The 27,461-nt window shown below is 61.1% G+C and overlaps 1 protein-coding gene and 1 long non-coding RNA gene across 3 annotated transcripts; one reads left to right on the plus strand and one right to left on the minus strand.

The window, feature by feature from the left end:
* Positions 1-61: 61 nt before the first annotated feature.
* On the plus strand, positions 62-25,690 carry GABBR1 (gamma-aminobutyric acid type B receptor subunit 1). 2 transcript variants are annotated; one of them, XM_082731660.1, is made up of 23 exons: positions 62-293; positions 706-790; positions 1,414-1,617; positions 2,381-2,566; positions 3,913-3,933; positions 5,217-5,377; positions 8,435-8,569; positions 8,835-9,005; positions 10,162-10,263; positions 10,790-10,855; positions 11,298-11,489; positions 16,747-16,989; positions 17,569-17,632; positions 18,761-18,838; positions 20,310-20,460; positions 20,867-20,999; positions 22,033-22,149; positions 22,238-22,345; positions 22,678-22,771; positions 23,304-23,431; positions 23,926-24,054; positions 24,198-24,341; positions 24,614-25,690. In XM_082731660.1, exons 2-23 carry the CDS (start codon positions 706-708, stop codon positions 24,785-24,787), a joined length of 2,886 nt encoding a protein of 961 aa, XP_082587786.1. In that variant the 5' UTR covers positions 62-293; the 3' UTR covers positions 24,788-25,690. The 2 variants fall into 2 exon arrangements, with proteins under 2 accessions (XP_082587786.1, XP_082587787.1); XM_082731661.1 differs by lacking the exon at positions 2,381-2,566.
* On the minus strand, positions 2,781-4,433 carry LOC309865389. The gene is made up of 2 exons (XR_014312060.1): positions 4,091-4,433; positions 2,781-3,500 (listed from the first exon to the last, which is right to left on the minus strand). It is a non-coding gene; the product is annotated as an uncharacterized lncRNA (long non-coding RNA).
* Positions 25,691-27,461: the final 1,771 nt, after the last annotated feature.

A 27,461-nucleotide genomic window follows, 5' to 3' on the forward strand; every position in this document is an offset into this window, starting at 1 on the left:
CCGCACCCTCCTTCCTCCCTCCGCCCGGAGCCTCCCCCGTCCCCGGCGCCGCCTCCTTCGCTCCCGGCTCCCGCTCCCGCGGCCGCCGCCGCCCCGGGAAGGAGAGACCGGGGTGGGGTTTGGGGGAGCGCGAGGGGAGCGAGACCCCGGCCGGGCAGGAACCCGGATTCGCGGGGAGGAGGGCTGGGAGGAGGGCAAGGCTGAGGAGAAAGGAGGGGGAGCGGGAGCGGGAGGAGCGGCCGGGCCTGGGGCCTAGAGGCCGGGGAGCCGGGGAGCCGGGCCGGCGCGCCGAGGTAAGAGCCGGGCCGGGAGCCGGGCTCGGAGAGGGGCGCGCGGGGGAGGGCCGCGCCGGGGCGCGCGGGGCAGCGGCCGGGGCGCGCGGGGACGCGGGGCTCGGAGAGCCGCGGGGGCCGGGGGAGAGGAGGTGGTTAGAGGTGGAGTCCCGGGAGGGTGGGGGGCCGAGGGAGGCAGGAGGAGGGTGGGGACAGGCGCTCTCTCCTCCCCCCTCCCCGCGCCGGGCTCCGCCCCCGCCTCCTCCGCGGGGCGCGCGTCTGGTCCGCAGGCGGAGCCGGGTCGGAGCCGGGTCGGAGCCCGCGAGGCCGGGCGAGCGAGGCCGGGCGGCAGCACCCCACCCCCACCCCCGCGCGCCGGGCTGGGCCGCACCGGCGGAGCTCGGTCCGGTCCTCACGGCCGCCTGTCACTCAGATGCTGCTGCTGCTGCTGCTGCCGCCGCTCTTCCTCCGGCCCCCGGGCGCGAGCGGGGCGCAGACCCCCAACGCCACCTCAGAAGGTGCGCCTTCTCCGGCGACCTCGGGCACCCCCACCACTCCGCTGTCCTTGCACCCCTTTTCTGGTCCTCATTACCATCCCGTCAGCCCTACAGAGATAGCATCCCGGCCTGGCCGTCCCGTCCGCCCGGCCCCACGTCAGCACCCTGACCCCCTTCCCCTCACCCCGCCTCCGACCCAGCACCCCTTCTTCTCTGCCCCACGTCACTGCATCCGCCGCCTTTCGGTGACCCTGCATTGTTTTCTCGACCCCACCCCTCCTTCCTGCCCACACTGCTGCCGGGGTGGAGGAGAAGCCTCCCTTTACTCTCCTCCTAATTTACTCAGAAATCCTCCTATAGCCTGTTTGACCAGCTCACCGGCACACTGTACCCTTTCACGAATTCCCAATCTTCCCACTACCCCCAGACAGCGCGCTTCCCTCCTCACCTGTGAGCTCTCATTGGCCTTAGCCCTTGCTCAGGGCTCCCCGTCCTTTAGCCCAGGGTTCTGCACCCACCCCCCGCATCCACCTGGGGCTCTGGTCTGCCACCTGCCCACTGACCACGCCCTAGGCTCCTGTGCTTCCCAAAGCGGGCTCTGCCCGCCTCCCACCCCTCTCTGACTCCTGGGACTCACCCCTTAGGTTGCCAGATCATACACCCGCCTTGGGAAGGGGGCATCAGGTACAGGGGCCTGACCCGGGACCAGGTGAAGGCTATCAACTTCCTGCCCGTGGACTATGAGATAGAGTATGTGTGCCGGGGCGAGCGCGAGGTGGTGGGGCCCAAGGTCCGGAAGTGCCTGGCCAACGGCTCCTGGACGGACATGGACACGCCCAGCAGATGCGGTGAGTAGCCTGGGAAAGCCCCTCTTCTCTTCAAGACCCCTCGAACTTAGCATGATTGCTTACAAGTCAGCACTTTAAATGCACTGCAACAAAATCCAGATTTGTTCATGGAGCGGACACGGTGTGAGAAGGATTTTACTATGCGCACTTGGAGGGAGTCAAGTTAGCAGCGCACACCTTTCATTTCATCTCATCCTCCCTGCGTTAGGCCACGGACCCTCTGATAAAATGCTCATCTCGTGAGTTCTTTTCTTTGAGGAGGATTAGTGGCAGATTGTGCAAAACCACTCAGAATGATTTCGTGGCATTTTTGAATACCTCTGTCTCCAACGCAGAGATCATATACACACAAAGCAAAACCCTGTTTGACATTAGTGTAAGTCACCTATAACAAGGAGGGTAAATCTGTGCATCTTAAGTTACATCCATCCGCCAGGGACCCGCCCCCTGCCGGGGACCCGCCCCCTGCCAGGGACCCGCCCCCTGCCGCTGACTTTGAAGAGACCCCTTCTATGTGCTTATAGCTCCATCTCGGGTTCCTACCTCGGAAAGGCTTTTTCCTTTTCCTGTTGGTAATGTGTGGATGCTTACAGGCTTCAGGCGGGAATGGAAGCTAGAGAGGCAAGTCCTTTGCACCCCTGATTTCCTGCAGAGGACGACGCTTGAGGCCCCAAGGCCTCATCGGAGGTCCCTCCCTGCTCTTTAAGGGGAAGGAGCCTTCCCCAACGTGCCTCTCTTTCTCATTTTTCGTATCTCTCCACAGTCCGAATCTGCTCCAAGTCCTATTTGGCCCTGGAGAACGGGAAGGTTTTCCTCACGGGTGGGGACCTCCCCGCTCTGGACGGAGCCCGGGTGGATTTCCGATGTGACCCTGACTTCCATCTTGTGGGCAGCTCCAGGAGCGTCTGTAGTCAGGGCCAGTGGAGCACTCCCAAGCCGCAGTGCCAGGGTGAGGGACTGGCCGCCTGCTTGCCGCCGAGGGCGCTTGCGGAGGACGGGAGCAGGGTGGGAAGGGCGGGCGGGAAAGGATGGGGAGCTGTGCGAGATGGGAGGCTGTGGGGGACTGGAGGTGAGAACCCAACTCTGCTTCCCCTCCCACCTGTCTGCGGCCCCCTTCTGCAGCCCCAGTGCCCACTTTACCTACACTGGGGCTTCTTTCCTCCATCTCCCTCTTTTCATATCCCCTCCCTGCTCCCAAATCTTCACATGGTCTCTTTTCCTTTTTGAGTCTCGCCCTCTATTAACTTTCTTAAGGCTTGAATACTCCAGTTTCCCCTAGCCTCAGCCCCTTTCTCCAAACTTAGAACTTTCTATGCATAACTCTCCTCTACAACGGATTCCTCTCCTCTTGTTATATAACTGGATTATTGTAAAGACTCAGAAATAAATCATATGTCATACTTAGAAAAAATGTTAAGATTGGAAAGAATATCTGGGGTGGAAAATTATCAGGGTAAAAATTAAAAAGACTTAAAATTGGGGGCAGAACTGTCAGAGCACTAAGGACCACCCAGGGATGGGGGAGGGGCAAGGGACAGTCCTTTTCTGGAATTCTCAGACAATCCCCATCATTCCCAAGGGACTCAGTCTTGTGTCCAACCCCTTTTTTGGGCATTTCGTTCTGCAGGATCCCCCCTTTCCTGGGCACCCGGATTCTCCCTGTGTAGTCTTCTCTGAGGGATACAGGCATACCTCATGCTTCCCCCACTCTTGTAGACTCTTCCAAGGTTCTGAACCTGGCTTTCCTCCCTTAATGTAATTATTCTGCGTGTAGTTTACCGTTCCATTCCGGAAATTCAGAGCCCCAGCCGGGGGTGGGTTTACCATGAAGCTACTGCGGTTTCAGTGTCAGGGACCCTCATTCACACAGGGTTCTTCTTGTGCTGTAATATAATGTGTTCGCATGGTCATAGCTTTCGTAAGAAATGCAAAAGTAAGATTTTAAAGGCAATGGTTTAAAATCAATTGTATTTGTATTTTTTTCTCTTAAAGAGAGACCCCTGCATTTAATAATATTTAGGCTCCACAAAACCAGGATCTGCCCGTGTCTTAGCGGTTGGCACTCCTGTCTCAAATTCTGTTGTCCTATGAAAAATAAAAGAAGAAAACCGGCAGGTCCTGACCCACAGCCCCACCTTGCTCTTATCCCCAGGCACCCTCCCCTCAGAAACGCAGGCTTCTGCTCTACCCGGTCCTCTCCGGCCTGGACAGGTGTGGGAGGGGGCTGGGGATCTGGCCGGGGAAGCCGGGCGCCAGTGGTAACTCTTCTCTGATCCCCGTCTTTCCTGCTGCCAGTGAATCGAACGCCGCACTCAGGTGAGACCATAAACCCTCATCTCGCGCACTGCAACCCCCTTGCCCCCCACTCTTCACCCTCCATCCCCAGGGGTGCTGCCCCGAGGCTGTGGGGTCTCGTCCTTCTGCCCGCGACCCGCCCCCGTCCCAGTTCGCGGCCGCCCCCTTCTTTCCCTACCTGTTTTCTGCCTCCAGTGCCGGTTTTCTGCGAGGCCGCGGTCCCTCCCAACTCCCCGCTTGGCTGCCCTGCCCCGGGCTCCGCCTCCTCCCAGACTCCGCTCGGGCCAAAGGGCAGCGCCGGGCCGGCGGCGGGGGGCGCGGGCAGACCCCGGCCGCCCCGCGCTGCCGTCTCCCCCCGGCCGGGGCCCGGCGCTCCCCGCTTCGGCTCCTCCGCACGCCGTCCACCTTCCCCTTCTCGCAGCGCCCAGCCCTTCCCGAGCTCTGTCTCCCCAGCCCCGGGTTCCCGGCCTGCGCCCCATCGCTCCCCTTCACGCCACCCCCATCCCACCCAACCGCCTCTCTCCTAAGCCGCTGCCATCGCCCTGTGCCCCGCACCCCCGGCCCGCCGCCCCAGCCGTCCGCACCCCCGACTGAGACGCGCGCCCCGCCGCCGTCCTCCGCGTCTCCATCCCCGCGCCCCCGCGCTCCGGCCCTCCCCGCCCTCCCGGCACGCCCCTTCCCCTCTCGGCTCCTCCCCGGCCGCCCCTTAGGTGGGACCCCCCCTTCCCCGTCCGGGCCTCTTCCGCGGGGGGTCGCGTCCTCCGCCCCGCCCCGCCCCGCCCCTCCGCCTGTCGTTCCCACGGCGGCGCGCGCCTCCCTCCCGCCCCTCCCCCCCGCAGCTGCCGCGCGCCGCGCGTGACGTCAGGGCCCCCTCCCCGCCCGCCGTCTCCTCCTCCTCCTCCTCCTCCTCCTCCCCTCGGTCGGTCGGTCAGTCCGCGAGGAGAGTCCGCGGTGGAGGTGGCGGTGGCCGCGGCGGGAGCGGGAGCCGCGGGGGCCCTAGGAAGCCGACCTTCCCCGCTTCCCTGGGGCCCTCGCCCCCTCCTCCCTGCACGAGCCGGGATGGAGGCGCCTCCTCGACACCCCCTCAGCAGCCCTCCCCAGGAAAAGTGTCCCCCCTGAGCTCCTCCCCCTCCCCAGACAGCCCCTCTCCCTCCCGGCCATGGGTCCGGGGGTCCCCGCTCCCCGGGTGCGGTGGCCGCTGCCGCTGCTGGTGGTGATGGCGACGGGGGTGACTCCGGTGTGGGCCTCCCACTCCCCTCATCTCCCGCGGCCTCACCCGCGGGTCCCCCCGCACCCCTCCTCAGAACGGCGCGCAGTGTACATCGGGGCGCTGTTCCCCATGAGCGGGGGCTGGCCCGGGGGCCAGGCCTGCCAGCCCGCGGTGGAGATGGCGCTGGAGGACGTGAACAGCCGCAGGGACATCCTGCCGGACTATGAGCTCAAGCTCATCCACCACGACAGCAAGGTAGCCCCGGACGTGGGAGTGGGTGGGCGGCGGGGGTCTGGGGGGCAGGAGCCGGCCGCGCGCGCGCCTCGGTCCGAGGGACTCGGGATTGCGAAGCGGACCCCTCCCACGTGTGACTAGCGGGAGAGGGGCTGGGGGTGCGCAAGCCTGGGGACAGTCACAGGGGCTGCAGGTTCAAGATGAGGGTCTAGGGGCTTAGGAGGGTGAATCAGGATGTGGGGCAGACCCTTCTGCTCCCCAGGACGCAGGGAAGTGGGGGGAGGGCTGGGGAGACTGGTGGTGGATTTAGGGTACAAGCTGATCTCGGTGGCGGCGAGTCGACTAACCCTGGGATGGGTTCCTGGGATGGAGGAGGTGTCAGGGGTGAGCTGGAGCACGGCTTCCGATTTACCATGGTAACAAGGTAATCTTGGCAGCAGGTTGGGACCGAATAAGGAAAAATTTGAGGGACTAGAGCGCTCTGGTTTGTCACAACAAGCGGTGGGGTAGCTGTGAGCCCTGTCCTGCCGCGGATTCCCAGACTGTGGGATATGTGGCATACCATGTTCTGGAAAAGCGAATGGTCCGGGGCTGGGCAGAGGCACTGGGAGAATGAGCGGATTAGAGGTGCGTGCAGGAGCCCTCCCAGTCGGGTGGGGAAAGGGGGGGCGTCTGGACAGAGGCAGGAGAGGGAGCAGGAAAGAATGGCAGTAGGGCAGGGGGCCGATGAGGAGGTGTGGGGCAGAGCTCAGTTCTTGGGCGTTCTGTGGAACTTGGGTCTTAAGTTGAAATCTTCCTTACAGCCTTGTGGCCTCCAAGATGTGAGGAGGAAAGTAGGCTATAGGGGGAGGGCGGGGGGAGGGAAGGGAAGAACATCTGGGTGGGGGGGCACGGCGTGGCCCCATAAGACTCCTTCCCCACCCTGTCCCCTGTGAGTGACTGGGAGTGTGGGGACGGATGTGGCACAGGGGAGGAAGGAGACTTGGGACCTCAAGTTTACCTTCTCTGACGTGCAGCCCCAGCCCTTCACGGGGCGGGAGGAGAGGAGAGAGGAGGACGGAGGTGAGGTTGTGGTCATTTCTCCTGGGTGGACCCAGCATGTGTCCTCATTCTTTCGAGCAGCTGTCTGCATCGAGAAATAGGTTTGTGAGGGAGGAGCGGGCGGAGTGGGGTCGAAGGTGGGGTGCCTGGAGAAAAGAGAGCACACGGACTGTTGGCAGCTTGGAGAGAGGACCTCAACCCCCTCCTGACACTTTGGCAGGGATTTCCAAACTTCCGTGTACACAAGGTTCACCAGAGGCCTGGGTTTAAAACAGATTCGATGAACTCCATGGTCAGGAACGAATCCCAAGAATCTGCATTTTTACCATTATTTGTCCTGTCCTGGTATGCCTAAGTAGCTGTCCCCAGGATCCTTGTCGGCGAGCAGCAGCGCCCAGAGAAAAAAAATTAGGTGTTGTCGGAGAGGCAGGGAGAGGAGCAGAGGGTCGGGTCTGCTGGAGGTGGGAGCCTGCAGAGAGAAACTAGGAGGGATGGGTGCCAGGGTCAGGAGAGGGGGTCCCAGGGATCCTGGGAGCCCCATAGCCCCGTGTGTGAGCTCTGTGACAGGTGAGTCCCCGGAGGTGCTGGGGAGCAGATGGGGGGGCCTGGGAGAAGGGAGATGGGAGAGAACCTGGAAGAAGCAGGGAGGGAGAGCGGAAAGCAGGCAAACTGGAACGTGTGGTTTCCTGCCCGCAAATCCGGAGGCTTCAGAAGACAGAGCGGAGGAGAGGCGGAGAGGAAGTCTCCTGGGGAGGGGGTGAGAATCAGGGAATCTGCAGGGAGGACCTGAGTGTGGAAGAGAGAGTCGGGGAGGAAGGAGCAGAGCCCTGGGTCAGCCTGCGTCCTCGCCCTGTGTGTGTGTTGTGTGTGCTCTTACGTGTCCCTGTTCCCGCCACCCTTTCCCAGGCTGCAGGGGTACTGGGCTAGGATCTGGGGTAACGTGCTAGGGCAGTGTGGGACGGTGGGGTCCAAGAATGGCCGAGATGCTCCGAGAAGCCAGGTGGGAGGGCAGAATCTTCACAAACACCCCTTCGCTGGGGGTGGGGTGGGGGTGGGGGGCCGCAGAGGTTGCTTCCTGCTCTGCCAGCGCCCCTTCTCCAGCTGCCCACGGTGTCTCAAATGTCAGGCCCCAGTGGGAAGTGAGCAGGCTCTAGGGGCCTTCCTTATTCCTGCGTGGCCGTCCCCAGCCCCCTGTGCCGCCTGCCCTGGCTCCCCACGGCCTTCCGTTTCTCCTCGACTTTCTCTGGGGCTCCAGCAGCTTCTGAAATGTCATCCTCCAGCAGGAGGGGAACAGGCAGGGGGACACCACGCGGCTCTTCCTCCCCATGTCCCTTCCCTCCCGGCTCTCTGCATTGTTTACTTTCCCCATCTCCCTGCCCCTTCCTCAGGCACCCCTAAAAGCATCTGGTTTGTTGAGAACCTCACGCTGTGTGTTCTCCCCAGGTCTTCCTCCCCTGTTTCTCCCCCACTGCCACCCCCTCCAAAGCGCCTCTTTTTCTAATGGACCCGTCAAATGTCAGGGCCCAGCAGGAGGGGAGGGATAGCCAAGCACGACTCCCTAGTGACCTTGTTCCCTGTTGTCCTCGAGTTTATTTATCACTAGCCTGGAAAAGAGAGGAGCTAGTGATAAATAAAGAGGGGACCAACAGGGGCCCACAGAGAGGGAGTTTGCAGAGGCAGAAGGAGGAATTTCCATAGCTTGGCTCTGAGGAGGCCGTCTGCGGACTTGGGGGGGGTTCATTCCTGCAGACTCTTTCCTAAAACTCGCAGTCCTTGGGAGCTTAGAAACATGGGGAAGGGGACAGGGTGACAGAGGAAGGGAGGAAAGGTGCTCTTTGCGGTGATCGTGGTGGAGGTGTGCGCAGGAGAGGATGGGGCTGAGGGCGCAGGGGAAGACGAGGGGCGGGCTTGGGACGTGAGGGGAGCCCAGAGACTGGACAGGGAGGAGAAGAACGTGGTGCTGATGACGGGGGCGGGGGGGAAGTGAGAAGTGACTGGATTGCTGGGGACCCCCGACGCTTACCCCCACCCCTTCAGTGTGACCCAGGCCAAGCCACCAAGTACCTGTATGAGCTGCTCTACAATGACCCCATCAAGATCATCCTTATGCCCGGCTGCAGCTCCGTGTCCACGCTCGTGGCCGAGGCTGCCAGGATGTGGAACCTCATCGTGGTAGGCCGGGCTTGGAGGGCTGAGAATGGGAGTTGCCGGTGGGGGGGGGGGCACTCCCGGGACTCCCAGGCCGTTGTGGCCTCGTCCAGGGGTGGCCCGATGGCCGCAGCTCCCCGCTCTTCCTCAGCAGGACCTGAGCTGCGGGCCTGTGGGCCGTGGGAGCCGCTGCACACAGGGCCGAGGTGGGCGGGAGGCTTGGGGCAGCCAGCAGGGTCGCAGAGGAGCTGTGGGCAAGCCTGTCCCACACCATGTCCCTGTCCTTCAGCTGTCCTACGGCTCCAGCTCACCGGCCCTGTCCAACCGGCAGCGCTTTCCCACATTCTTCCGAACTCACCCGTCCGCCACGCTGCACAACCCCACGCGCGTGAAGCTCTTTGAGAAGTGGGGTTGGAGGAGGATCGCCACCATCCAGCAGACCACGGAGGTCTTCACCTCGGTGAGCAGGCCTGCGTCGCCAGCCCCGCGCCCGGAGGGGTGGCCAGGGCTCCTCCTGGGCACAAGAGCCTGCTTCTTTCTTCTCTTTTCTAATATTTTTCTTTATTTCTTTCACAGAGAGAGGGAGAGTGTGTGTGTGCACAGGAGCAGGGGGAGGGGCACTGGGAGAGGGAGAGGCAGGCTCGCAGCCGAGCAGGGACCCCGATGCCAGGCTGGATCCTGGGATCGAAACCTGAGCCGAAGCCAGACCCTTAACCGACTGAGCCACCCTGGTGCCCAAAGAACCTGTTTCTTTATCAAAAGCAAACACATTCTGAGTGGTTAAGTGCATGTTCTCTCTGGAGCCGGAGGAATAAACAGAGCTAGGTTTTCAGGATCCTTTCCAAGTTTTTGGTTTTAGGACACGTTTTTCCCTTTGATGCTCCCTTTCCCAGACAGGTAGACCCCAAATGACCCACTTCCATTAAAGTAGGTTCACTCCAAAGTTGATGTAAGAGAGGGAATATAAGATACGAACAAATTCCAGACCCTCGGTGTGTGTGTGAGAGAAAGAGAGAGAGAGAGAGAAGGAACAGTGAGAACAGAAGGGAACAGAGAAGGAGGCAGAGAACGGAAAAGGGAAGGGGGCGGAGAGACAGGAGGCGCGGGAGCGGGAGCGGAAATGCAGGGCTGGGCGCCGGAGAAGACAGTCCTGTCCTCTCACGTCTCCCCGTCTTCGGACGCCCCACCCTCCTTACATTCAGTGTGAGGGAGCTGCAGCTGCACCCCCTGGAAGCCTCCCCAGTCCCTCCGCGATTCAGGGCGTCCTTCTCTGACGCCCGCGCTTCTGGCCCTTGAGCGGAGACCGTGCTGTGCGCACCAGACCGGTCGCGCTCTCCCTGCGTCTTCTCTCCTTTCCCCTGCCCTCGCTGCCTGGTGGGCGTGGGGTGAGTGGCGCCACTTCCCGGGACACAGACCCACAGGAGGGGCTCCCACGCCTTCCTGGGTTGAGTCTGGGTCCTGAGGCCGCAGACCCTGTCCTTGCCGCCCTCCCCGGCCCGGGAGCACGGTTCAGAGCTGCCCCTCCTCCTGCTCGTGCAGTCCCCACCTATGCTCTCTGCTCTTGACCCCACTGCACGCCCCACATCTTCTGCATTTCCTGCTCATTCCCACCCAAGACTCTGGACGACCTCGAGGAGCGAGTGAAGGAAGCTGGAATCGAGATCACTTTCCGCCAGAGCTTCTTTTCCGACCCGGCTGTGCCCGTCAAGAACCTGAAGGTGTGCTGCTTGGGAGTGGGGGGCTCTGCCCGTGGAGGGGCCAGGTGGGGGGCATGGAGGGGGATCGGAGAGGAGAACCAGGCAGGGGCACGTGGGTTTCGTTTGTTTTTTGGTTTTCTGTGTCCCGCTATAATTAGAATATAACATCGTATAAGCTTGAGGTGTGCGAAGCGTTGGTGGGTGAGTTTTCATGTACACACATGCACAGAGTGCGGCTGTGCGTCCTGGGAGGAGTCGCACTGTGCCTCGTGTGCAGTCACACATCGCACAGGGGGGACGGACGGTGCCGCGTAAGCCGACCGTTGGCGGGACGCATGGGTGTGCGGCAGTGCGGTTGTGGGACTGCCGCCCTCGCGTGCGCCGGCAGTTCCGGTTCTGGCACATTTCTACTCATCATCCACTTGGCACTTGCCCAGCACCCCGTGAGCAGACCCTGCACTGAGCTCTCCGGGGCAGGGAATCCAAGGGGTGGAAGTGCTTGGGAGTTTCCGGGCGGCTCTTCGGAGCGGTTTCTCTCTCTCTGTAGCGCCAGGATGCCCGAATCATCGTGGGACTTTTCTATGAGACCGAAGCCCGGAAAGTGTTTTGTGAGGTAGAGTTGGCTTCCGGAGCGGGAGGGGCCTGGGTGGGCTCTGCCCCGGGCTGTCTGATGGGGTCTCTCTGCTCGGGTCGGTAGCCGGCGGTCGGAGGCGATGGTCAGTATGACGTCCCTGTCTCTCGGCTCCCGATGGTCAGTATGACGTCCCTGTCTCTCGGCTCCGACTCCGTCTCTTGGCTTCTCGCACCCAGCACGTTCTCCGGATCTCCGTGTCCTCCCCCTTAGTGTTCCCCAGGATCCCCCGGACCCCATCTTTCCTGACCGGCTGGGGAGGAGCTTAGAAGGAGGAGTCCCTGAGCGGCTCCTACGCCCGCCAGGACTTGTAGAGTCCTCTCTGCAGTTCCCTGCTTTCTGATGCCCGAGAGGCTGGACCGCGTCCAGGGGTTAGGCCAGAAGGAGCCCCAGAGCCCCAGCCCTGCTCGTTCTCTGCACCCAGGTGTACAAGGAGCGGCTCTTCGGGAAGAAGTACGTCTGGTTCCTCATCGGGTGGTACGCTGACAACTGGTTCAAGATCTACGATCCGTCCATCAACTGCACAGTGGATGAGATGACCCAGGCCGTGGAAGGCCACATCACCACCGAGATCGTCATGCTGAACCCTGCCAACACCCGCAGCATCTCCAACATGGTGAGCGCGGGGGCGGGGCGCCTCGTGGGGGCGGGGCGGGAGTGGACCGCACAGGCCCAGGAGGGCACGCAGGCTTGTCTGCACCGCGCTTCCTGCGGCTTCCACCTCTGCTCTGACTTCCTTGAGCAGGAATGACAGAGAGAGGGTCGGGAGTGGTGTGTGTGCGAGGCCCCTGATGAGAGGAAGGGCTGTTACCGTGGCAACGAGGAGCGGTTGGAGAGAAGTCAAAGGAGGGAGAGGCGTTGGCGACAACACAGACACGTGTGCACGCACACCTTGACACGAGGGCTGTTCCCGAGCAGGGGTGCAGACGCGGGTGCACGCACACCTTGACACGAGGGCTGTTCCCGAGCAGGAGTGCGGTTTGTTTTCTCAGGGACTTCCGCATCCTTTGCAGTTGCTTAATCCCCACTCCTGACTGATACTCAATTAGCTTGGCTCCCGATGTTTTTTTTAATGATCCTTTTTTAGAATTTTAAACGTACAAGGGACTTTTGAAATCCGTTCGTTCCCGGGAGCTGATTGGTGACAGGTCTGGGGCTAGCAGCCACGTCATCTGATCCGGGAAGGCCGGGCAGCCGGCAGGCGAGGGGCACGAGTGAGCGCGGCACGCAGCTGAGGCTCTGTTCTGCTCAGGGTTCTGGCTGGCGGAAGACGGGGATCTTGGGCGAGCTGAGGAGGCAGCCTCCGTGTCTGCGTATTTTCGCCAGGGGTACCCCAGGCCTGGAAGACCTGTTTTGGGAAGCACACTAGGGGCGAGTTCATGGTTGTAAAGCCCCAAATAGACCCCGTTGAAAACAGAGGTGTCGTCATAATTGCTTTTGCGCAGTAACCCAGGAATCAGGGACCTGGTTTTTGTGACCTCCTGGCCAAGCTGGCTGGGGGTTTCTCGTGTCCATTCTACGGACCAGGAAACTGATGCAGAGAGGTTGAGGGACTTGGCCCAGGCTCCGAAACTGCTGAGTGGGGAAGCCAGAACTGACCCCGTTTGAGTCTAACTCCAAACCCCTCTGTCATGTTGCTGCCATGGGGCATCTGGAAGCCCGACAGAAGAGCCTGTGCCTTTGCCAGCGACACTGTCTGGCAGGCGGCAGCTCCTGAGCCAGGGAAGAAGACGACTCAGGCCGTCTGTCCTCGTGGTGGACTGTGTCCGCAGACTCTGATTGTGGACACTGTCCTGGGGAGTTCTGAGGGACTTCATGTTTCAGGTATCGTGGTTGAAACATAGCCTGGAAGATTCTGGAGGGTCACTTCCCTGTAGAGCACCTGAGAAGCGAGTCATCCGGGAGACCTTCAGAAGTAAAGGAGCTGGCCCCAAAGCCGAGAGGCTTATCGGCACCCCGAGCCCGAGATCTGCCCCACAGCAGGGAGCTAAAGGAGCCCCTGGCAGGGAGCAGGGACCGGGGGAGGGGTGTGGATGGACGTCTGGGCTCTGGAGCTGACTGCGCCGGAGGGTCGTCTTTCTGGCTCTGGGTCTATAGAGAAACGTGGTGCCTTTGGGGCCCTAGAGCTTCTAGGGACAGCAGGTCCGTGTGGTCTCTGGAAGTGCCCAGTGGGAGAGCGAGGATTTTCCAGGGGGCAGAGCAGTCGTAAGGACTGAGCAGGGAAGAGATGGTGGATGCATCACGCAGGCCCAGGAGAGGGAGATGAGAAGCTAGGGCTGGACCTGGGACCCAGAGCGACGCAGACTGGGTCTGGAAGAGAAGCAGAGCTGCTGTCCCTTCATTTGGGCCCTCGTGCTCCGACGTTACTGGCCTGGAGGGTGGGTGAGGACAGATTACTGGGCTCTTCCTTCACAAGTCCTGATGCGGGGGGTCTGGGCCTTTCCAGCAGGTTCCCTAGGGCTGTTGATGCTGCTGATCTGAGACCACATTTTGAGAACTGTTGGCTGGAGCAATGTCCAGAGACAGTTTGGTCGTCACAACCGGCGTCTAGCGGGTGAAGGGGCATGCTTCCCAGCAGCCTGTAATGCAGAGGTCCGTGCCCCACAGCAAGGCGTTCTCCTGATCCGAATGTCCGTCGTGCAGGGATGGAGAAACCCTGGCTTAGAAAGGAGCCCGGCGTGGGAGATTGGGTTGGAGTGGTTTTGGGGACCCACGATGGCTCTGGGCTAGAGGGGCAGCTGGGAGGTGGCCTTACCTGGAGATGACATTCTCTTCCAGTTCTCACAGGTTGGGGCAGAGGTCCCATCAGATCTTGGTACAGTCTGAAATCAGAAGCTGCCTCAGGATGTACACTCGAGGTCAAGGTCAGGCACCCCTCACAGACACAGCCGGCAGGGGCGACAGAAAATGAGGGTCATAATGCTGCCCTTGATTACTTACTGGTTTCTGTGGTTGTGGAAGTTTCGCTGTTTACTTTTTCTGGAGCTGCTTCGCCATGTTTCCACCTGGAAATTTGCAGTGGTATCTTTGCTGGCCCGAGGGGGAACGATTTTGGGGGTAAGCATGTTTGTCGAGCGGCCTGGAGCCGGGGAAGAGTCGAAGGTCTGGGTGGGGAGAGCACCGTGCAGGCTGCGTGAGTCCCTTTCCGTTGGAGGTTCTCGTGGCCCGGCGTGGACGTCGACCTGGAGATGGGACAGACTCGTGAAGGACCACTCGGAAGGCGGCCGTGGCCAGCGGCCGAGCAGGCGCTCTTGGGCAAGGAGGTAGTCAGCGTGCCGCGGCGACGCGAGGGTCCTGGGAAGATTGAGGGCACGGAGGCTGGGCTGCATGGGCTTGAGTCCCAGCCCTGCCATGCACGGGCACTCTCGGCAAGCTAAACTCTATGTGCCTGTTTCTATCTACAAATACCTTGAAACATGGAAAAATGCCTGGAACACTGTAAGGAAATATAAATGTTAGGTCTTCTTATTTTTATTTTTTCAAAAAAGATTTTATTTATTTATTTGACAGAGACACAGGGAGAGAGAGACCACAAGCAGTGGGAGTGGGAGAGGGAGAAGCAGGCTTCCCACTGAGCAGGGAGCCCGAGGTGGGGCTCCATCCCAGGACCCCAGGATCATGACCTGAGCCAAAGGTAGATGCCTAACGACTGAGCCACCCAGGCGCCCTCTATTATTATTATTATTATAATTAAGACTGTTCTGTGTAGGCACTGATGGTCTTAATGAAACATTTCAAGAGCCACTGGGTGGCTCAGTCAGTTAAGCATCTGCCTTTGGCTCAGGCTGTGATCCCAGGGGTCGGGCTTCCTGCTCCGTGAGAAGCTGCTGCTTCCTCTCCTCTCCCCTGCCTGTGTTTCCTCTCTCCCTGTGTCTGTCTCTGTCGTCAAAGAAATAAGTAAAATCTTTATTTTAATTTTAATTTTTTAAAAGATTTTTATTTCTTTATCTGACATAGAGATCACAAGTTGGCAGAGAGGCAGACAGAGAGAGGAGGAAGCAGGCTCCCCGCTGAGCAGAGAGCCCGATGCGGGACTCGATCCCAGGACCCTGAGATCATGACCTGAGCCGAAGGCAGAGGCTTAACCCACTGAGCCACCCAGGCGCCCCAATAAATAAAATTTTAAAAAAACCCAAAAGAAACGTTTCAGTGGAAGAATTAAGAGGACTTGCTGAGTCCAAGCCTTCAGTCTCATGTACTGGGAAGTGTTGGGGAGTGAGGGAAAGTGGACCTCGTCTTAGACATTTTAAATTTCGGATTATTGATCTTAGAGCTCCAGGTGGATGAGATGCCGAGCTGGACTGTAGGTCTGAGCACATGACGGACGTGAGGCTGAGGGCAGGGAGACTTGCAAAGACAAACCGCGACTTGACTTTAGACCCAGCGTTTTCTCTGCTGTGGTTTTCCGTAGCAGCTCTTTGAGGCAGGCAGTGTCGTCCCCATTCTAAAGCTGAATGACCACCCAGTGCAGGTTCCTAACTCGTTTGAGGTCCCTCAGCAGGCGGGTGGATGGGTTGGACCTGAGATCCATCCGTGCATCTGTTTATCTGCCCCGTGGACATTTTTAAAACTTTTTCAGAGCGGTCAGAGTCTGCAGCAGAACTGAGCGGAGGGCGCTCCGGGACCACACACTTGGACGGCATCCGCCGTCGGCAGCACTGCCCTCAGAGTGCTCCCACCCGGAGTGCGTGGTCTGGGCGGTGCCTTCCGTGCGGGAGACAGGTGCGCGGTCCCACGGACCACCGCACACGCCACACACAGTAGCTCCCTGCCGCGATGCAGCGGGCGCGATGCAGTGGGTGTGGTCGGTCTGGGGCCAGGCACAGTGCCGGGAGCAGAGGTGTGCAGGGGCACGGGCCGCGGTCCTGGCCTCCCGCTTGTGGAGCTGCGGATGTGGTCGGTCCCGGGCTGGTTTTCCAAGGCTGTTTCCGCACGGTCTGTGCCTTGCTCTCCCCTGTCCCGTGTCTTCAGAAAGTTCAGTAGAGAGACAAGTGGGCAGGGCATGGGGAACAGATTTTTTTGTATTCTTCATCTGCTCCCGCCTTCCTTAGAGGGTGAGGCTGTTGGTACATCCCAGATCTCGCCCTGTCTGTTACGGCTGCCTTGCCGAGAGGGGGCCGCCGAGCCTTTCCTTGTGTGGCTTCTGGGAGGTCAGAAAGGCCCGGTGTGTTTTTCTCCATTGCACAGTGGACATTTCCAAACCCTTGAGCAATTTACCTGTGGTTTTTAGCCAAACGAGGTCATTGCCAGGTATAGAAATTCAGGTCTCTTGACCCATTTCATGGGAGAGTTACAGGAGCTGTCCTTGTCTTCAGCTTTCTTGGAGAACAAAGATAGGGGGTGGGGAGGGTGGGCAGGGCCTGAACACCAGCTTTCAATCACGTGAAGAGTGCCTCTGGGGCCCCATCTCCTGAGAACCCTCCAGGGCCTGGGAGCTGAAAGCAGGGGAGAGCACTCAGGGAGGTAGTGTGCTGCTTGGGTCTGGCGAGGAAGGCTCTGCGGGGGCCCCTCTAGGCTGCTGTAGAATCGCAGGGGCTGTGAGGTGCTGGGTCTGGCCCACGGAGAACGTCTGAGCCCCGGGGGGACGTCGCCATGCAGGCCCACCTCTCCTTTCTTCTGCCGTCTGTTGTGCAGTGTCCACTCCTTACAACTTTGGCTCCAGTTCTGGACCAGCGGCTGTGTGCCGAGGCTCCTGGGCCTCCTCACCCCAGCTCCAGTCCAGCCCCTCCAAGTCCAGCTTTCAAAGTTCCGTGTGCTCCCTCCGATGGCACAACTCCAACCCTCTGTTGGATTACAGGGCTGCAGCCGGGTGGGGAGTGTGCCCCGCGCCCCCGCCAACCGTCCGCCCCATCCTTCCATCTTTCCCTCCGCAGACGTCCCAGGAGTTTGTGGAGAAACTGACCAAGAGGCTCAAGAGACACCCCGAGGAGACGGGTGGCTTCCAGGAGGCGCCGCTGGCCTACGACGCCATCTGGGCCTTGGCGCTGGCCCTGAACAAGACGTCCGGTGGGGGCGGCCGCTCCGGCGTGCGCCTGGAAGACTTCAACTATAACAACCAGACCATTACCGACCAGATCTACCGGGCGATGAACTCCTCGTCCTTCGAGGGCGTCTCTGTGAGTGGCGGCGGTCTCCCCGACGCTCCCCTGTGCTCCCCTGCGCTCCCCCGAGAGGGCGCACACTCTCCTTTCCTGTGCTTGCGTTAACCTGCGGGATTGGTCTCAGACCCCCAGGCCAGAAAAACCCGCAGGAGGCAAGAGGGGAAGATGCTGTATTCCATTTCTTTCAGCTTCTCCCTCATGGATTTTCAGTCCAGATATTTATGAGTCAGATGAGAATCACAGGATTTTAAAGGAGGAGACAGTCTGAGCGGTCACCTGTCCCTCTCCAAGCAGGGAGAACAGCGGGGTGCCACACCTGGGTCCCACAGCCAGAGGCCGGGGCTCCTGGGGCTCTGTCCGGGGACGCTTCCCACTCAAATCCCATGGGGGAAGCTTCTTTTCCAAAGAAAGAGTGTTTCTAAAATCTAGGGTATGGGCATCTGGGGTATGTCCTATATGCAGGCAAATTCCATAAATAGAATTCATTCAGAGGCTCAGTGACATCAAACACATAAGGATCCAGAGAGGCCCTGACGCTCTCTCCTGGCTCCCGCTTTTATCACCTTTGCCGCCTCCGCATGTTCCCGCACGCAGGGTCACGTGGTGTTTGATGCCAGCGGCTCCCGGATGGCCTGGACCCTCATCGAGCAGCTGCAGGGTGAGTTCAGGAGTGTGGGGGCCCATGGGGTCAGGCGGTGCAGGGTGAGCGCAGGGGTGCGTGGGGCCCGCAGGGTTGGGCGGTGCAGGGTGAGCGCAGGGGTCGGGCTGAGGTCTGGCGGCCCCGCCCGAGGACGGAGATCGGGAGGGTGGCTTGTGCGTGCCCATCTGCCCTTCTCTTTGAACGGGTTCGTCAAGTGTTTACCTAATAAGAAGAGTAAAAAGCTCAGTGGGGGTGGGGGGTGCCCAGGACTGGGAAGGGGCAGACACAGTGCCTTCCTCAGGGGCTTCCCTTGTGATTTCGGAAATTTCCCTTTGGGGGCCTGGCTCTGAGGGGCTAACCCCTGTCAGGTGCACCCTGCGGACTCCAGGCGAGCCGCGTCTGGCAGAGCTGCTATTTTTAGAGGAAACCTACTGCATTTCCTTGCTGTCTAAGCAAGCTTTTCTGATTCTCGGGTCTCCTGTGTAGTCTGGCTTTGCTCACTTGTATCTCCTTAAACGTCAGCACACACGTGTCTGCCGAGCCTCTGCCGGTGGGACTGTCCCCACGCCTCCCGGAGCGGGCCCTCTCCTTCTCCCCGCTCCCAGCGGTCCGCAGAGCCTCCTTGTGGCCCAAACCCCAGGGCTGTGGGTTGGCTTCTGAGGGAAAAGTTCTGGAACAGGAATTCTTAGGGATGGCTGAACTACCCCCCACCTCATGGCTCTAAGAGGCAGATGCAACTTTCCAAGGAATTAGAACCCAAGCCAACAGAAGAGAAATTTCTAAAATTAAAATGAAAGCCATGGGGAAAATAGATCCTGTGATTCTGTCTGTCATGAGAGGGAGAATCAGCAGAGATGTCACAGGCTTCCGAAGCCAGAATCGAAGTGCGAGACGATCGGCGGGAGAGGTGTGAGGCTGAGCAGTGGCGTCTCCCCAGAGGCCTCGAACCCCCGAGGTGCTGTCACACACTCATGAGCCTTGGCAGACACCTTGCATTGCCCGTCAGCCCGGTGGCTGACTCTAGAGCCCTCCTGTCCTCCCAGGGACCCCTCGGGGGCTCAGACGCAAGCAGGGAGAGTGACTTGAGGGGAGTGAGAAGCTCAGGCCTGGGCTGGGCTCTTCAGCCTTCCATTGTCTCCCGCCCAGGGGGCAGCTACAAGAAGATCGGCTACTATGACAGCACCAAGGACGATCTTTCCTGGTCCAAAACGGACAAGTGGATCGGTAAGCGGGTCCTGTCTGTATTCTCCTTCGGTGCCTCTGAGCAAGCAAGACCAGGTGTTGTGCACGTGAACGAAGCTGGGGTGGCAGGTGCCATGCGCTGGAAACGTGCCAAGGAGATGGGCTGGGGTCCGGGTTAAGACGTTGGTGGGGTATGTTTTTGAAGAGGGAGCGATGCACTAGCAAAAGTAATGTGCCACTCAGGTACTAGGATCAGAGATGCGGGCGCATAGGGGGTGGCTGGGAAACCCCGTTTGGGTCTCCCACATGTTCTGGTACCTTGATCAATCTGGACCAGCTACTGGAGCTTGGAGTCGCCTCTTCATCCTTCTCAGGAAACTAGTTGCTTAAATTACAGGAGAGGTTGCAAAACCTCCTGGAGTGTCTTCCCCTCGAATGTGCTTTTTAAAGAGGCAAAGTAAAAGCAAGTGTTGCTCATGCGCTTCGCGGGCCAAACGGCCGGCAGCGGGAAGGACACTCCTGGGGACAGGAGGAAGGACCTGCCGCTGAATCGGGCCGGGCGCGTCAGGGACGGAGCCAGCTGCCGGCTGCCCTACCCGACTGGAAGCTGGTAGCTGCTGGCACTGCTGGAGTTCGGACATATTTTTTTATAATTTGAATTTAGGACAGTATTCTCTACTGCTATAAATGCTGCATGGCCTAAATTATGCTTCTCTTTTTAAAGCTAAGCAAATTGAAATGAGGTTTTTTTTTTTTTTGCTGTGAACTCGTTGACAAATCTGAGTTTCCTCTTGAGAATCACTAGAAGACACTGTTGCGAACATCCCCCTGCCGGGGTTGAAGCTCCCAGGTCGGGTTGTCTTCCTGGGGTCCAGAGGCCAGGCAGGGTACTTCGAAGTCTTAGCTTTATGATTGCACAACCGTCGTCTGCAGCTTTCGGGATCTGAGTGCGAGAGACTCACGAGTGTCACCTCTCGGCCGTTCCCTTCTTTCCCTCCCAGTTCCTTTGGGTCGAAAAGACACAAATCACAGAACAGACACTACCAGAAACACCCCAGCTTTGGTGACACATCTTGGCCCCCAGCTCCATTCCCACCTCTCCCTTCCGACTGCTTCCTGAGACCCCGCCACCCCGGGCCGGGCAGCATTGCTCCGCAGCACCCCCACTCAGCATTAAGGGCAGCGAGGGCCCCACGTCCTCAGGGCTAGAGACAGGTGTCCCTTGCCCCTTCCTCTGCCTCATCTTCATGTCCTTGTCCCCTCCCCTTACTTCCTAGTGTCATGCAGGAGAGACCCCCCCCAGCTGACCAGACCCCTCCCCAGGGCCACACAGGAGGGGCCCCCAGCTGACCAGACCCCTCCCCAGGGCCACACAGGAGGGGCCCCCAGCTGACCAGACCCCTCCCCCAGGGCCACGCAGGAGGGGCCCCCAGCTGACCAGACCCCTCCCCCAGGGCCACGCAGGAGGGGCCCCCAGCTGACTAGACCCCCTCTTACCCCTAATGCCATGCAGGAGGGGCCCCCCCGGCTGACCAGACCCTTGTCATCAAGACATTCCGCTTCATGTCCCAGAAACTCTTCATCTCGGTCTCTGTGCTGTCCAGCCTGGGCATCGTCCTGGCTGTGGTGTGTCTGTCGTTTAATATCTACAACTCTCACGTCCGGTAAGTTTACTTTCGGACGCTGTCCTCCTGCTCTCTGCCCTCGGAGACTGTGAGCATGCCACTGGCAGGGACTGAGATGACACTGGTGTGACTGCCACGTCGTGGGGGGGCGAGGCGTCCACTCTGGCCTGTGCCTTCCCAGTGACCGTGACCACCAAAGGGGGAAACCAGATACATCCCAGCTCCAGAGCAGCTCACCCACAACTACCAAGTTCTTGGGGGACACCACGGGGGCTCTGCTCCATGTGTGCAGGTGCGGGTGCTGGGAGACCCCAGCCTGCCCCCGCTGGGCCCTGGCCCAGGCTGCACCGGCTGGGGCAGGCCCCATGGCTCCGGAGAGCAGGGCCTCCCAGAAGAAGAGGTTAATTCTGCTCCTCGCCCTCCTCCTCTCCCGCCTCTGCCCTAGTTACATCCAGAACTCCCAGCCCAACTTGAACAATCTGACTGCTGTGGGCTGCTCCCTGGCGCTGGCGGCTGTCTTCCCCCTCGGGCTGGATGGTTACCACATCGGGAGAAGCCAGTTCCCCTTCGTCTGCCAGGTGAGGAGGAGGCGGGCAGACTCGCCGTGGACCCTGGCTTTCCCCGCTTGGGAGCCGCTCCTGGAGGCGCCGGGCGCGGCCTTTCCCAGACTGTCCCTGCTCCCCCAGTCTCTGTGGGCTGCCTCCCTTCTTCCCACCCTCCAGACCTTTCTGCTGGGTGGCTCTAGCCAGTTCCAAGGTTGCCATGGCCTGCCTCATGGAGGGGGGCGCTCGGGCGCGGGAAGGGTCTGCACAAAGAACCCTTCAATACTGGCATCTTGGCTGTGGGCTGAGGACGGAGCCCAGGAACTGTGCGCTCCTGGGGGAAGGGCAGAGGCAGGGACTGGACCTGACAGCGGGGGCGGGAATGAGGTGCTTGGTTTTGGGGTGTGGGAGGTCCTGGGGCTCTGGGAAAGGCTGGCTTCTGTGGCCACGCGTGTGCAGCTCTCTTATGCTGGTGGGACACAGCCCCTGTCCCTGCTCGTCTGTACTCATCCGTCCTGGGCCCTCTCCTGACCGTTCAGCTGGGCGCGTGGTGTTGGCACACACAAGCACACTTCCCCAGAGGCTGTCGCCCCCAGGGAAATGAGTGGGCAGCGGGAGTGGGCGCACTGACCTCCGGGGTGTGTGGGAGGTCTGTGCAGCAGAGGGGGGCTGCTGGGGACCGGCTCAGGAGTAGCTGGACCGGCACTGGAGTATCAAGGATGTGCGGGCCTTCCTCAGCGGGAGGCACGGGGGGTCACTGAGGTGGCCTGCGGGGGTCGAACAGCCAGTAGATGAGGTGAGCCGTCGGCGAGGCCACAGCCTGGTGGGAGGAAAGGGCGAGGAGCCGGCCGGCAGGGGCTGTGTGGTGGAGGGTGTGCCGCCACACCGCACCCCCGGGCCAGGGGGATTCCGCAGGAGGCTGTGGCAGGGAGGCCCTGCCGGCAGAGGAGGGGGTGGGTGGAAGGAAGCTGCTGGAGGCAGACCCACTCGCCGGCCCCGCGTGCACCCCCGTGGCGCCTGACTGCACCGCTTTGCGCATGGTTGTGCCCTGCTCCCTCTCCTGTCCTAGGCGCGCCTCTGGCTCCTGGGTCTGGGCTTTAGTCTGGGCTACGGCTCCATGTTCACCAAGATCTGGTGGGTCCACACGGTCTTCACGAAGAAGGAGGAGAAGAAGGAGTGGAGGAAGGTGAGCTGCCGCTGCTCCTCGGCCCGCAGGCCCCTGGCTCTCGGGGCTCCGAGGGTTCCCGACCTGCCGGCGCTCTGTGTCCACCCAGACCCTGGAACCCTGGAAGCTGTACGCCACCGTGGGCCTGCTGGTGGGCGTGGACGTCCTCACTCTCGCCGTCTGGCAGATCGTGGACCCCTTGCACCGGACCATCGAGGTACCCGTTGAGAGGAGGCCCTGGGGGCTGGGGCCTTGCACGCCTGGGGACTCAGGAGGAGAGCCGCCTCCCCGTGCCCTGAGGAGGCCCAGTGCGGGTGGGGAGGCAGGGGGTGGGGATCCCGGAAGGATGCGCAGACGCCCCAGGCCTCATGGAAAGCCAGGAACACGCCCTTCCGAGGTTCTCGTGAAAGCCCTCCCAGGCCTAGAGTGGGGCCTGGCTTCTGTGCTGAGAGCCGCCTGGGAAAGAGGAGGCCGATGGGCATCAGGACTGAGCAGAGGTGGGGCAGGGAGGGTGACCGGGGTCTCCCGGGGGCCCCGTTTCTCCCTTAGACTTTCGCCAAGGAGGAGCCGAAGGAAGACATCGACGTGTCCATCCTGCCGCAGCTGGAGCACTGCAGCTCCAGGAAGATGAGCACGTGGCTCGGTGCGCGGCCGGGGGAGGGCCGGCGCCGGAGGGCCCGCGGGAGGAGGGAGGCCTTGCCCTGATCCTTTCTGGGAGGGAGGGAGAGCCGGTCTTCTTCCGTGAGGAGCCGGGGGACGTAAAGCAGGCTTGGGACAGAGCTGGGGGCAGAGTGGCCCGTGGGGACTGCCGGACCCCATCCGTCTGGCCGGCTCCCTAGAGTGCGAGCAGGACGGGGAGGCCCGGGGAGGGCCTGCACACCGGTGCGGAAAGGGCAAGGCCGCCCTCAGCCGGGAGGGGGAGGGCCGGGGCGCAGCACGGCCGACGCCAGGTCTCCGCAGCCGTCTTCCTCCGTCCCATGAGGAAGCCGGGACCACGGGACAAGTTGCGGGGACAGACGGAGACAGGTGTGCTAGGTCAGGGGGCCGATCGGAAAGGAGCCCCTTCACCCGTGGAGCTCGAAGCTGGAGCAGCAGTGGGTGGTGGGCCTGGAGGGCCCGGGGCTGAGTGGATGCCTGGAGGTCTTGTCACCAAGCGGCCGTCGCCTCCGCCCCAGGCATCTTCTACGGCTCCAAGGGGCTGCTGCTGCTGCTCGGCATTTTCCTTGCGTACGAGACCAAGAGCGTGTCTACGGAGAAGATCAACGACCACCGGGCTGTGGGCATGGCCATCTACAACGTGGCGGTGAGCCTGGAGCCCTGGTGCTGACCCCAGGGTCGCTGGGGAGGAGTCGGGGCTGGGACCCGTGGGCGGGAGTCTGAAGAAGCCTCTTAGTGCCGCGGGTCTGTAAAGCTCTGCCTGGTGGGTAAAGCCCTGCACAGACACTTAACAGCTCTGCCCGGGGCACACGAAGCAGACATTACCGCCCCCGCACAGGTGAGGAAGCAGAGTGGGGAGGTGAGATGGCGTGTCCCCGGCTCCCAGGCTGGAATCCGAGTCCGCTTCCGGCCAGAGTGCCCGGACGCTCAGCGCTCAGGGACTCTGCTTGGGCCGGTGCGAGGATCCCAGCACAGGGGCTGACCTGGAGCGGGACGTGGTCTGGGATTCTTCCCGTTCTGGAGTTGAGGGTGGCCTGGGGTCTGGAGCCTCTAGCGATGGGAAGTTCCCCCAGGACCTGTCCTCATGGGCTCCCTCCTGGGGAGGAAAGCCTGGAGGCCCCCAACACGGTGCACCCGCAGGTCCTGTGCCTCATCACTGCCCCGGTCACCATGATCCTGTCCAGCCAGCAGGACGCAGCCTTCGCCTTCGCGTCCCTTGCCATAGTGTTCTCCTCCTACATCACTCTGGTCGTGCTCTTCGTGCCCAAGGTGAGGCGGTGCCCGCTTCCGTCCCCGCAGCCCAGCCCTGCTTCCTGGGAGCCTCTCCTGCTCCTGCCCTCGGGAGGGGCCCCATGGGCCTCGCCACCGGCTGGTCCCGCTCCCCCGTCTCATGTGCAGTCCTCGGCCCCCAGATGCGCAGGCTGATCACCCGGGGTGAGTGGCAGTCAGAGGCGCAGGACACCATGAAGACAGGCTCCTCCACCAACAACAACGAGGAGGAGAAGTCCCGGCTGTTGGAGAAGGAGAACCGGGAGCTGGAGAAGATCATTGCTGAGGTGTGGGGGCGCTGGGGGCGCTGGGGGTGAGGGGCGCCGGCACAAATCTGTGGGCATGGGCCTCTCCCCCCTCCCCTGCCTCCCACTCCTCATCGCCCTGGTCCCTCCTCACCTGATGCCTCTCTTTGCTGCATCCTTCCTGGTGCCTCATGTTGGCGTCTGCTGTCCGTCCTGGCGGCCCTCCCCCGTCCCCGCTCACACCCCACATTCTTCTCTGCGAGCCCTTCCTCACTTCCCCTTCATCCAACCTCTCCCGATCTCTCTTCCTGCAGAAAGAGGAGCGAGTCTCCGAGCTGCGCCATCAGCTTCGGTCTCGGCAGCAGCTGCGCCCCCGGCGCCACCCCTCGACGCCCCCAGACCCCTCGGGGGGCCTGCCCAGGGGGCCCCATGAGCCCCCGGACAGGCTCAGCTGTGACGGGAGCCGGGTTCATTTGCTGTACAAGTGAGGGCCCCGGGGACCGGGGAGGGGCTGGGAGGAAGGCCTCCTCTGTGGGTCTGGGATCAGCTGGGTCCCCAGGACTGCAGACCCGGCGCGTTTGCTCTCCCGCGCTTGCAGTTTTCCGACCGCCGCGCTGGCCAGTTTGTGCCTGGCTGCAGCTTCCTGCCCCGCTGCACCGCGCCCCTTCCCCTCCCGCCCGTGTCCCCCGCAGCCTTGTCTCCTGCCTCCCGCCCACCCTTCCCGCTCTGCCAGCTTCGTCCCCCTGGAGGTGCCTGCCTCCGCCCCGTGCGTGCTCACACTTCCCGACACACACGCGTGTGTGCATGCGTGCTCACACGGGCCTCTCCCTCCGGCGCGCACGTGTGTGCCCTGTCCTCGCCTCCCTCCTGCGCTCGGGGCCCCTGCGCCCGTTGTGTGCCGAGCGGAGGCCTTCCCCACCAGCGCACATCCGTGTTTCTCCCTGCGTTCCCCTGTGTGTGCTCATGGAACCCGGGTACCCTGCCTTTGCACCTTAAGACCATTGTGTCCTCCTAGCAGAGCCCGAGGCGCGCACGCTCCACGTCCTTACGCACTCTCCGCAGCTCACACCCTCACGTGCTTTCTGCTTGAACCCCCACCCCACCGTCGTGCTCGTGTCCACGCTATGTCCACGCTCTGCGTCCTTCCCAGGGCTGCTCCCTTTGGTTTTGTGTTTTTCTGGGGGTACTTGAGGGAGAAGGAATGGGGGCAAGCTTGGGGAGCTGCTTCCAGCAGACAGTTGGTGAGAATCCCAACCACAGGAAGGCTCCTCAACCCCGATGGCTGGCAGGGACGGATGGAGCCACCGGGCAGGAGGGGGCACCCCTTCCATGCCAAGGCGTCTCTTCGGGGGGGATCTCCCCCAGTCTCAATAAACCAGTGAACCGTGTGACTCAGCGGCTCGTCCCTTACTGTGAGCAGACTGGGCGTCGGTCCAAGGAGGGAGGCTCGGGGGTCTCTATGTTAGGGAAAAGGCCCTGGGGTACAGGGGTTCAAAGAGGCGTTGCCTTGGTCCACTGAGGGCCTCGCAGGGCCACGCAGGACAGGGTTAGGCTGAAAGAAGTGAGTGACAGCATTAGAGCTTCCAAGTGTGGGGTCCGCTGGCCCGGGTCAGTCACCACCGCGTGGGAGTAAGTTCTGGATCTCTGATCTCCGTGGCCTCATTTGTGAAGATAACAGTGGACATCTGCTCATCGCAGCCACGCCAGGTGCGAGGACTGGTGCTCCGACTGTCCTTGACCCGGGAGTATGTTTGGCCTTGCTGGCCCCGTCACTACTCCTGCTGAATGAGCCCTCTGACGGGGCGGGGGGGCACTTCCTGGGGGACCTGAGCACGTGGCTGCTCAGACGTGAGGACCCTCCCTCCTAAGAACCAAGAACAACAGGAAAATGGCTGCTGCTGGGGACAGTGGAGAGATGGCCCCTGGGACAGCCCCGAGCGCTCCCGGCCTGCAAAGTCTTTGGGAGAGCTGAGCAGCTGGGAAGGAAGTTACTGTCCCAGGCAAGAATATTCTGAGTGGTCCGCGAAGGAAGGAAGGAAGCCTGCCGAGCTCTTAGAGAGCGTGTGTCCTCGCAGAGAAGGGTGCTCAGCTCCTGGACTTTCCTCTTTCTCTTCGGCACTGTGTTTTTTTGTTTTTTGTTTTTTTCCCCTTAAGCTATTCTCCCATTTTTGCAAAGAGCTGAAGGGTTGGGTGGGTCCTGCCATTTCGTCAGCCTGTTCAGGAGGCAGTTTCTGAAGTTCCGCAGACCTTGTGCAGAGGAGGTACCAGAGCTGAGCTGGAAAACCAGTGGGCCGGACTCTCTGGCTGAGGCTGACCGCACGTAGTATGAGTTCCCCTCTTCCCATGTGTCCGTTCTCAAGAGGCCTGTGGAGTAGGTAAGCCTGCCGACTGGAAAGTGAACCATGGGCTTCAGAACTGCCCCATGGTGGATGCGAGAAGACCAGAACTATAGCCTCCGGCTCTCTTTGTACTTCGTTGGGTGTACATTACACGGGATCAGAAGTCCTGCTGTGACCCGGGGAGCCGGACTCCTCTGCAAGCAGGAGTCTGGAACCACTGGCAGAGGCCCCAGGGGGTGGGCGGTGGTGAGAGCAGCACCCGGCCACCCTCCCTCCCTACCTCTGTTCCGAGGGGACTCAGCCGCCGGCAGGCTTCAGCCCGTTTTCTGACTGCTGAGCCCACTGGAGTGCGTGCGTGTGGGGCCACCCGGAGCCTGTCTGCCTACTCAGTCACTAACAGCATTTCGGAGCACTCTGTGTTGCCTTGGTTTTGTTGTCTTCTCAATAAGCGAGTTTTGACTGGGGACGCTGCTAGGGCAGCTGCTCCTCTGGGCTTCATGGGACGCCGTTTCTCGATGTGGGAAGACAGAGGAAGTGTGCAAGCAGGTCAAGTTCAGAAACAAGGTAGGTGCATGAAAAAGTGCTCCACATCACTCGGCATCAGGGAAATACAACTCAAAACCACAATGAGATATCACCTCACCCCAGTCAGAATGGCTAAAATCAACAAGTCAGGAAATGACAGATGCTGGCGAGGATGCAGAGAAAGGGGAACCCTCCTACACTGTTGGTGGGAATGCAAGCTGGTGCAACCACTCTGGAAAAATATATGTTTATAAAAAATAAAAAAAATTTAAAAAATCATTAAAAAAAAAGAAACAAG

This window comes from Mustela nivalis (genome assembly GCF_964662115.1).
Source record: "Mustela nivalis genome assembly, chromosome: 5".
Classification (NCBI taxonomy): domain Eukaryota; kingdom Metazoa; phylum Chordata; class Mammalia; order Carnivora; family Mustelidae; genus Mustela; species Mustela nivalis.

Excerpts from the sequence above, each read along its gene's own strand:
- GABBR1 (XM_082731660.1), top strand. The coding sequence starts at position 706 with ATGCTGCTGCTGCTGCTGCTGCCGCCGCTCTTCCTCCGGCCCCCGGGC. Across the intron at positions 9,006-10,161 it reads CCACGGAGGTCTTCACCTCG|ACTCTGGACGACCTCGAGGA; the intron begins GTGAGCAGGCCT and ends TTCCCACCCAAG. Across the intron at positions 17,633-18,760 it reads CCTCATCGAGCAGCTGCAGG|GGGGCAGCTACAAGAAGATC; the intron begins GTGAGTTCAGGA and ends TCTCCCGCCCAG.